At 49.1% G+C, this 9,759-nt stretch overlaps 2 protein-coding genes across 4 annotated transcripts in view; one reads left to right on the forward strand and one right to left on the reverse strand.

The window, feature by feature from the left end:
* The first annotated feature begins 5,190 nt into the window (after positions 1 to 5,190).
* On the forward strand, positions 5,191 to 7,227 carry Rpl29 (ribosomal protein L29). 2 transcript variants are annotated; one of them, XM_055629752.1, is made up of 4 exons: positions 5,191 to 5,224; positions 5,631 to 5,675; positions 5,949 to 6,013; positions 6,746 to 7,227. In XM_055629752.1, exons 2-4 carry the CDS (start codon positions 5,639 to 5,641, stop codon positions 7,112 to 7,114), a joined length of 471 nt encoding a protein of 156 aa, XP_055485727.1. In that variant the 5' UTR covers positions 5,191 to 5,224; positions 5,631 to 5,638; the 3' UTR covers positions 7,115 to 7,227. The 2 variants fall into 2 exon arrangements, with proteins under 2 accessions (XP_055485727.1, XP_055485729.1); XM_055629754.1 differs by lacking the exon at positions 5,191 to 5,224 and adding an exon at positions 5,319 to 5,470.
* Positions 7,228 to 8,674: 1,447 nt separating this feature from the next.
* Acy1 (aminoacylase 1) overlaps positions 8,675 to 9,759 on the reverse strand; it is a 5,677-nt gene continuing 4,592 nt past the window's right edge. For both annotated transcript variants that reach the window (XM_055629520.1, XM_055629521.1), the window contains exons 13-15: positions 9,228 to 9,307; positions 9,028 to 9,088; positions 8,675 to 8,940 (exon numbers count right to left, since the gene is read on the reverse strand). In XM_055629520.1, the coding sequence (XP_055485495.1) occupies positions 8,776 to 8,940; positions 9,028 to 9,088; positions 9,228 to 9,307 (306 nt within the window). In that variant the 3' untranslated portion in view covers positions 8,675 to 8,775. The remainder of the gene's footprint in view (positions 8,941 to 9,027; positions 9,089 to 9,227; positions 9,308 to 9,759) is intronic.

Here is a 9,759-nt window from a genome sequence, read left to right on the forward strand (position 1 = left end):
AAAAAAAAAAAAAAGTTGATTTAAAAAATAGAGAAGAGGGGCTGGAGAGATGGCTCAGAGATTAAGAACACTTGCTCCTCTTCCAAAGGTCCTGAGTTCAATTCCCAGCAACCGCATGGTGGCTCATAACCATCTATAGTAAGATATGGTGTATAAATAATAAATAAATCTTGAAAAAAAATGGAGAAGGGGTCTGCTGACCAGTGGTGGCTCATAACCATCTATAGTAAGATATGGTGTATAAATAATAAATAAATCTTAAAAAAAAAAAAACAACAACAAAAAACGGAGAAGGGGTCTGCTGACCAGTGGCTCACAACTTTGATCTCAGCATTTAGAGGCAGAGGCAGACAGATCTCTGAGTTCAAGGCCAATCTGGTCAACAGAGCAGGTTCCAGAACAGCCAGGGCTATTCAGAAAAACCTCGTCTTGATGAAACAAACCAAGCAAGTAGACAACACTGTTGATGGCGAGGTGTGACGGTGCTCACCTCTCATGGCAGCACCTGACAGGCAGAGGCACATGGATTTCTGTTCGAGACAGTGAGTTCCAGGACAGCCAGGACTACATAGAGAGACTCTGTTCTCAAAAAAAAATTTTTTTTGTATTTTTAAATTTATTTTTTTTTATAAATTACAGTTTATTCACTTTGTATCTCAGCTGTAGCTCCCTCCCTCATCTCCTCCCAATCATACCCTCCCTCCCTCCCTCATCTCCTCTCATGCTCCTCTCCAAGTCCACTGATAGGGTAGGTCCTCCTCCCCTTCCCTCTGACCCTAGCTTATCAGGTTTCATCAGGCCTGTCTGCATTGTCTTCCTATGTGGCCTAGTAAGGCTGCTCCCCCATCAGAGGGAGGTAAAAAAAATTTTTTTTAAATTTAGTTAATGCATATTGGTGCTTTGTCTGCATGCATGTGTACCACTTGAATTCAAAGCCTGCAGAGGCCAGGGGTGGGTATCGGATCCACTGGAACTCGTTACAGACGGTTCTGAGCCAAAATGTGGGTGCTGGGAATAGAACCCAGGTCCCCTGGAAGGGTATAACCAGTCCTCTTAACTGTTGAGTTATCTCTCTAGCACCTCTTTGCTTTTGTTTTGATTAATGGGTTTAGAATATGCATGCCTTTATTTGCTGAGCACGTCCTTTCCCATGATACTTCTGTTATTCAGCACATGCATGTGGCACCATGCATAGACGTAAAGATGGGAAATAGGAGTTTTCCCTAAGAGTCCACATGGAGGACACCATTTACCTCATTGCTCAAGCACCCCAAACTAGCCCAGTGCTTCTAATCCTAGGGCATGTTTCAAGACGTTTTTGAACACTGAAGAGTAGCTACTAAGAGGTTTCGAAGGAGGTGTTAGAGCGGTGAGCAGTTTAGAAAGGGGTGTGCTTGTAGCTGATGCAGGCCAAGTGCCTTGCTGGGAAAAAGGTGTGCGTGTAACTAGAGCCATGTGGGATCCTGGCTTGGTGAGCTAGCAGTATGCTTGCCTGTTTCACAGCCATGGGCTGAGGCCTTGAACTGTAGCCAGGCATATCGCTCCCAACTCCTCCAGTCCTCCTCCTGCTCACAAGCCCTTCACCCATGCTTAACACCCCACACGGACTCTGTTCCAGACATCTTCCTCTCTAGCTCAAGCGTTTACCTCTTGGCACTAAGTTATTTGTCAGCCCACGAGCTTGCACTCCACTCTCCCAGTGAACACCTTCCTTTTCAGGAATGCCGGGGTAAGCTTCCCTCTTCATGTTCCTCCTCCACGGTCTCCCTTTCCACCCCCTCCCTAACCTCTGCAGTTCCATGGACTTGCCTTCCCTGGGGCCATTTCTTTAACAGAAGTCACTACACTACCTACTGCCCTTCACCACTGTCGTCTGGCAGAGGAAACGATGAAGGTGGCGAACCCAGGGCCAAACTCAGCAACGTGGCAAGGAACACACATGGGATAGAGAAACAATGTAAGTAGAGGCTGGAAAGGTTCCTCAGAGGAGACACTTAGAATGAGAGGATGGATTGGGGGGGATGGGGTGGAGGCTCTCCATCTGACACAAGGAAGTCCAGGAAATGATCACACCATCCAAAAGGCAGGGAAAGGGTAGACCAGGTAGAGAGAAGGACGCAGGCTTCAAGGCAGACCAGGCATTTGTGGTTGGCAGGAAAGGCCACGTTTTTGTGTTTGGAGGCAAGTATGAGACAAGGAGAGTTGCCAGGGTCAAGCAGGTAAAGGATTTGTGTAAGAGATGAACTTATTTAAGAGATTGTATCTGGTACTGGGAGGTGGTGGCACATGCTTTTAAGCCCAGTCCTGAGGAAGCAGAGGCAGTGGATCTCTGAGTTCGAGGCTAGCCTTCTCTACAGAGTGAGTTCCAGGACAGCCAGGGATATGTAGAGAAACCTTGTCTTGAAAAAAAAAAAAAAAGTAAAAAAAGAGATACTTATCTGGTGCAGATCTTTTTTTTTTTTTTTTTTTTTCTTTTTTTTCTTTTTTCGAAACAGGATTTCCCTCTGTAGCCTTGGCTGTCCTGGACTCACTCTGTAGATCAGGCTGGCCTCAAACTCATAGAGATCTGCCTGCCTCTGCTTCTGCCTCCCAGAGTGCTGGGATTACAGGTGTGCGCCACTGCACTGGGCTCTGGTACAGATATTTAAAAGGGACGGCCCTCAGAGGCTGAGGATGTAATTCAGTTAGTACAGTGCCTGCCTAGTGTGCGGGTTGTTCTGGGTCCTGATCCCCAGCTCTGCATAAATCCAGGAGTAGTGGCTTATCCTGGAGTCTCAGCATTCAGGAGGTGGAGGCAGGAGGATCAGAAATTCAAGGCCATCCTTAGCTACATGGCAAGTTTGAGGCTAGGCTGGGATACATGGGTCCTCATCTCAAAATAAGTCAAAATGAAAAGGTATAAAATATATGGAGTCCATGGGCTGACTCAGTGGGTAAAGGCACTTGCCACCATGCCTGACAACCTGAGTTTGTTTCTCAGGATCCACACAGTGAGAAGGAGATAGCTAACTCCTGTATGTTATCCTGACTTCCATATGCATGCCATGGCACGTGTACACACACACACACACACACACACACACACACACACACACACACATTTTAAAAGTAGATTTGGTTGGAGAGATGGCTTGGTGGCTAAGGGCACTGAGTGCTCTTCCAGAGGACTCATGTTCAATTCCCAACATCTACAGGGCGGCTACAACCATTTGTAACTCCAGTCCCAGAGGACCCAGTGTCTTCTTTTGGCCTCCCTGGGAGCCATGCATGCACATGGTTGTGGACATACAGACAAAACACTCATGGGACCTCAGGACTCACTGCTACATGGAGTGTGAACCGTAGGGGAAAGATGCAGAGGACAGAATCCCTGGGAAGCGCCACTGACTTAGTTTAGATCTCTCCCTCTCTCTGCCTGTTTCTCTCTCTGGTTCAGGGATTGAATTGAGAGTCTCCTGCATATTAGACAAACATGTACCATGTTACCATTGTAAGCCTGCATATATGCCTGCAGGCCAGAAGAGGGCACTGGATAATATTTTAGATGGTTATGAGCCACTATGTGGTTGCTGGGACCTTTGGAAGAAAAGACAGTGCTCTTTACCTCTGAGCCATCTCTCCAGCCCCTAGTTTTTCACTGTTTTAAACGCTTTTTTATTTAAAAAAAATTTATATCACTATTATTGTGAGTCTGTATGTGGGTGTTTAAGGCAGTCAGAGGACAACTTTCAAGGGTCTGTTTACCTTTCCACAAGTGGACCCAGGGTTTGCATTCAGGCTTGAGCAGCAAACATTCCTACCTGCTGAACTATGTGTCTGACTGGCACATTGTTTTTGCCATTTAGAGACAGGGTATCCTGCCACCCAGTCTAGTTTCAGCTATGTAGCTGAAGATAACCTTGAGCTCCTGATTTTTCTGCTTCTGCCTAAGACCCTAAGTGCTGGGTGGATGGTGTAAGCCTCCATGCCTAAGTTAAAAAAAAAAAAAAAAAATTTTTTTTTTTTTGTTTTTGTTTTTTGAGACAGGGTCTTTCTACATAACTAACCGTGGCTGTCCTGAAACTCACTACATAGACTGAAATCACAGAGATCTGCCTGCCTCTGTCTCCTGGGTGCTCGGATATCCCAGCAGTATTATTTTTTTGGAGACAAGGTCTAGCTGAATTACTCAGGCAAATTTCAAACTTACAGTTCTCTAGCCTCCAACCAGCTATTACAGGCCAATCTCACCTCACCCAGCTTCATCTTACATCTAATGCATGTAAAAAGAAATCACAAACCGACACTAGAGCAGGGCGATGGTGGTGCACGCCTTTAATCCCAGCACTTGGGAGGCAAAAGCAGGCGGATCTCTGTGAGTTAAGAGTTCAACCTGGTCTGCAAAGCAAGTCCAGGGCAGCCAAGACTACACACAGAGATACCCTTTCTGAATAAAACGATCACTCAAACACCGCCCCCCCCCCCAAACAACAAAAACCTGCCACTTCCTTCCCCCTCCCCCTGTGTACTCAGCACCATCATCTACCCAGACTTCTGAACCAGACTTCGGTTATCGTTGCCTCTTTTCTCTCTCTCTCTCATCTTCTGCAGCACAAGTCTAGTCTATTCTTTTTCCTAGTTAATTCTTCACCATCCTCCGGCAGCCAGCAGCACTCTTGTGTGGTGGTCCGCACAAATCGCACAGCATTTCCTCCTTAACTCTGTCCCTCTACAGTTCACTGTACATGAAGCAGCCAGGTGAGGTTGTTAAGGACACAGATTCGGAGTTTCCTAACATTCATCCCTCAGAGACTCCCTTGGCTTTCAGGGTCTTTAGAAGTCAAGCCCTAAGAGCAAAGTAGGCACTGCAGGGAGAGGCTGAAGAAGACAGATACGGAACTGGCTGGCGTTGTGGTCCATGGCAGCACCACGCTCTTAACCCCAGTAGCAGAAGGCTGAGGCCGGAGGATGGAGAGTTATAACCCAGTCTAGGCTACAGAGAAAGAAAGACCCTGTCAAAAAAGAGGGGCGAGGAGTAAATAAAAGAAAGAGGGCAGGACCAGGCTCCAACCCGTCCCCTGTCCACTTGAGCCCTTTCCGGCCTCGGGACCTTTTTTTTCCCCCGCCAGTATTGAGGGAAGCTTTTCCGTTGGACCTTCCGGCGGCACCGGCCCTATTTCCCATGCTGCACTGCGGGCTTTTCTTTCTCTTCCGGTCCCGGACGCTGCGGGAGCCGCGGGTTACTGTGAGTGTTGGTAGCGCGGCATCCGATGCCATCCGTGATTTCTGGGTAGCGGCTGGTGGCGGGGCAGGCGACGCGGGCCACAGGGAGGACAGGGAGGGCGGCTGCGTGGCTGTGGCGTGCCTGTGGGACGTAGAGGCCGCGGGGCGCAGATACTGCCCGATCGTCCTCAGGGAATGGATGGAGGGGAAAGCCGCCCTGGAGGCCGGCAGACTTAGTTTCAGGACCTCATTTGCTCGCGTTTGAGAGGTAGGATCGCGTTCTGTGACTTCGGCGAGGCCGGGGGATGTCGTAAGTCGGAAGCGCCTGCTGCAGCCTTTTGCTGGTGTCTTCATGTTACACTAGCTCAGGGCAGCAGAGGTGGCCCAGTCTGGGGAACCCCAGCTCTGATCTCTTGTCTTTCCTGCAGGTGCAAACATGGCCAAGTCCAAGAACCACACCACACACAACCAGTGTAAGTTTCTTGGGCTCCAGCTGTCACTTGTACCCTAGCAAGGATTGGTTTAGGGTTGCTAGATCCGCGGGAGGGAAGAGACGTCTCCCGTCAAGTGAGCTTGTAGCTGATTTGTGTATTTAGGGTAGTTTTGAGATTACAAGATTGGGAAGAAGGTTCTGCTTTGCACTGGGTCCTGAGTGTTTTCCCCAAACTCACAGGACCATGCCAGCTGTGATGCTAGGTGGTCTTATTACCTCCTTTTCTGATATGTAAATATTTGTTACCCTACAGCCCGCAAATGGCACAGGAATGGCATCAAGAAACCCCGGTCACAGCGATACGAATCTCTTAAGGGGGTGAGTGAATACATTGGATCATAAACTGTCTCTGGTCTCCAGGTCCACAGTGTAGGGCCTGTTGTATAATCATGATTATCGCCTCTGGCTATTTGGGAGCTGGGCTGTTCCTGATAGGGTTTCTCTGTGTGGCCCTAATGTCCTAGAACTCAGAGCTCTGCCTCGCAAGGTGCTGGGGTTAAGGGCATTGGACACCAATGCCCAGGACCTCTGGTTACTCTCAACTGTTCTTTGATGTAGCGATACCTCAGGAGCTTCTGCTCCTTTCTCTTCCCTGCCAGGCTCCTGGCAAAGCTTTCTTTTTCTTTGACCTTCCCAGTCCCTGGTGTAACTTGCTCCTGAGAACAGAAGAACTGCTTCCCTTGCTCGGCAAAATCATTGAGGGGGGGTGATCTGTGTATTGGGTACCTTATGGTCTGCGTCTTTTGCACCATGTGGTTCTATACATTGGATACGGCCTAGTACTAGACTAGAAATAGCCAGGCCTGTACCTGTTCTGTTTGTTGCCTGCAGCCTTCCTCTCTGGTGTAAATCTAATGGACTGACCTTGGTATTTAATTGATAATCTCCGTTGAGGTGGGGAGGGTGGCCCTAGGGGAATTTCACACCCTTCACTCTTTCATGGTTAAGTTTGACTTGGTGCTGAATTTCTTGTCACCCTTGTAGATGGGGCTCCAGGAAATGGATTGGGACTGTTCACGTGCTACTACATACATCTTCTCTGTTTTCCAGGTGGACCCCAAATTCTTGAGGAACATGCGCTTTGCCAAGAAGCACAACAAGAAAGGCCTGAAGAAGATGCAAGCAAACAACGCAAAGGCAATGAGTGCGCGAGCAGAGGCCATCAAGGCCCTTGTGAAGCCTGCAGCTGTTAAACCCAAGATGCCAAAGGCCCCCAGCCGCAAACTCAGCCGCCTGGCTTTCATCGCTCACCCCAAGCTTGGGAAGCAGATTCGAAGCTACATGGCTAAGGGTCGTAGGCTCTGCAAATCAAAGCCCAAGGTTCAAACCAAGGCAGAGGCCACAGCTCCAGCTAAGGGCAAGGCTCCAGCTCCAGCTCAGGCTCCCAAAGGTGCCCAGGCCCCTGTGAAGGCCCCATAGGAAATGGTTCTACTAATGTGAAGACAGACGGACTGGTGTGACACACCCACCTACACACTATTTACAGATGACCAGTGTCCTATGCTGTTTTTACAAATAAACCTGAGGCAAGAGCTGTTAACTTGTGCCTGTTGTCGTGGTGTGGGGTGGAATCGCAGCCCTCTGTAGAAAGATTTCAGCCTGCAATGAAAGGGAGGGGTATGGTTTGGAGTCAGGAGGCAAGATCCTGCAAGGGAGGGACTTAGTGAACAAAAGTTGGCTGAGCTGAGGGAGTAGAAGCCTTACACACTTCGCCTGGGCGCTCTTCAGCTGCTCTGGCTTGATGGAATGCATCTGACGCGCCACTGCTGGGTTGTGCTGGATCAGGAAGGGGAGAAGGGTGATGATCTACCTTTCAGCCCTGGTGGCATGGCCCTGCTATCGCTCTAAGTGGTGCTTCACAGGCACAGACCTTTAAGATCTTTTCTAAAGTTCTGAGTGGGGATTCACTTGTGGTCAGAGGACAACATGTGGAAGGAATGTCCAACTAAACAGTCCTACCAACCTCATAACCTTGCATTGGCCTAGGCTGACACAGAACCTTTTCTCTAGTTCTTTGTGTGTGGGAGATAAATGGGGTGGCATGGAGCTCCTGTTGGAGGGTAGGTTAGAGGACAGCTGGGATCAGAATTCAAGATCAGGTTTAGCAGTAAGTGAGCCAGCTAGGCAGCCCTGGCCTTGACAGCTTCTGGTAGGGTCTTAAGTCTTCAGAGCAGCAAGTAAGTGACTGGTGTTTCTGAGGCATTATGTAGAGCAGAGTGTATCCTTTCTTGAGTACTATTAACCTTCAGAACTAGCCTGGACCCCTTTGTGTCTCAAATGGATGCTATAATGCAGTTTTAGCCCATGACGGACACTGAGGTGTGTGCTGGCGTTATTCTTGCTACCCATGAACAGGATCTGATCACATAGCTAGGGAGGGCGGGAGAGGCAGTCTTCCTCCTGTGAGAAAAATAGTTCCTTTAAGGAGCTCTGTTCTGAGGGGAGAGCCATGACCTTAGTGCAGAATGTCTGTTAGGACCTCAGTGCAAAGGCTGGCAGGGCTCAGTGTGAGCAGTTCAGAGTGCTGGCCCCTGGTAGCCCACATGCCAGGGTTTGAATTTTCTTTCCACAACTAAGGTCCGTAAAAAGCTCCATCTCCCCTGTCCTGTGCTCACGGAATTTAGATCAGAGCCTACTTCCTGGAGTCATGGCTAATGGCTGATACATAACCCACTAGGGAATGGCCCAACCTGTTTCCAGAGAAGCAATGCAGCACCTCTCCAGGCCCTCAGCATCCACTGCTGATAGGTCAGAAGTATGCTGGTCCACAACACAGCAGCTGGGTTCTCCAGCTGGACACCGCTGTGGTGGTGTGGTACTGAATGTTGTGCCATGCCAAGAGAGAGCAGTTCAGCTCAGGACAGAAAGGTCCCAAACCCAGGCTCTCTCTCTCTATCTCTCTCTTTTTTTTTTTTTTTTCTCATTTGTGAAATGGAGTTAAGTCCCCAGAGAAAAATTTCTCCATGACTGTCAACAGTATAAAGAATATCCCATCCAACACTGGCTTTATTACTGGGCAGGAGCAACAGATCCTTGGCAGAGGCTGGGCTGGAAGCTGCAAGGATTGGAAGGCATGGGGTTCAGCTTTGGCCAGGTAAGGCGGGCACACTAGCAAGTGCAGCGAGTAGGTGTGTATATATGTCAACCCCACGAAGGAACACAGCCTCATGCAGCCGTTCGTTATGGTCATGGAGCAGCACAGGTGTGCGGTTCATGGGCGAGAAGCCCAGAGCTGGGATTCCCACCTGCGGGGGTGATAAGGCACTGTTAGAGAAAAAAGGCAGTTTTCAGGCACCCCACTGCCTGGCACTGCCCTGTAGTGAATCGCTCACCGCTCGGATATAGCGGCTGTCAGTGGCAGCAGGAAAGATCTCTGGCTCCAGAGTGAGGTTCCTACAGGGGAAGAGCCTGGTAAATGGAGAGGAAGGAAAGGGAAAAACCAGAGGGGCATAGGACGGTGGGAAAGCCGGGGAGAACAGGGAGGAAAGGTTCTGGGGTCTGGGCTGTTGGAAGAGGACTGGTCAGCGCTCACATTTCCTTGAAGGCCCCGCTGAAAGCTGCCCACCAGGGATCAGTATCATCAGTGCATGTTATTCGGGGCTCCATAAACTTCTGGGGAAGAGAAGGAATGAAATGTTAAGGACTCACAGAATGTGCTGTGCTTGGCACAGGGCACACCTACCAGGCTTCCAGGTGGCCAGCACAGCCCCAGGCCCTCTTCCACTCCTTCAAATGTCCTAGGTCTGGGTCTTTTCCTCATTCCCATCTATTTCACTCTATTTTTCAGATCCTAGCCTAAAAGCCTGTTACTCAAGTGCCCTGGGCCTCAGACTGGCAGAATACATATTCTCTGAATACAAGGTCCTACTTTCCTGGACCAGCATGTGTGCACAGTCACATAATTATATCAGTATATTTTTTTCTTTGCTTCAGGACAGGGCTTCTCTATATAGCCTGTCTGTCCTCAAACTCACTATATAGACCAGGTTGGCCTCAAACTCATAGAGATCTGCCTATGTCTCCAGAGTGCTGGGATTAAAAGTGTGTGCCACTCTACCTTGCCT

The sequence above is a fragment of the Psammomys obesus genome, unplaced genomic scaffold, assembly GCF_907164565.1.
Source record: "Psammomys obesus unplaced genomic scaffold, mPsaObe1.curated_primary_1811, whole genome shotgun sequence".
NCBI classification, from domain to species: domain Eukaryota; kingdom Metazoa; phylum Chordata; class Mammalia; order Rodentia; family Muridae; genus Psammomys; species Psammomys obesus.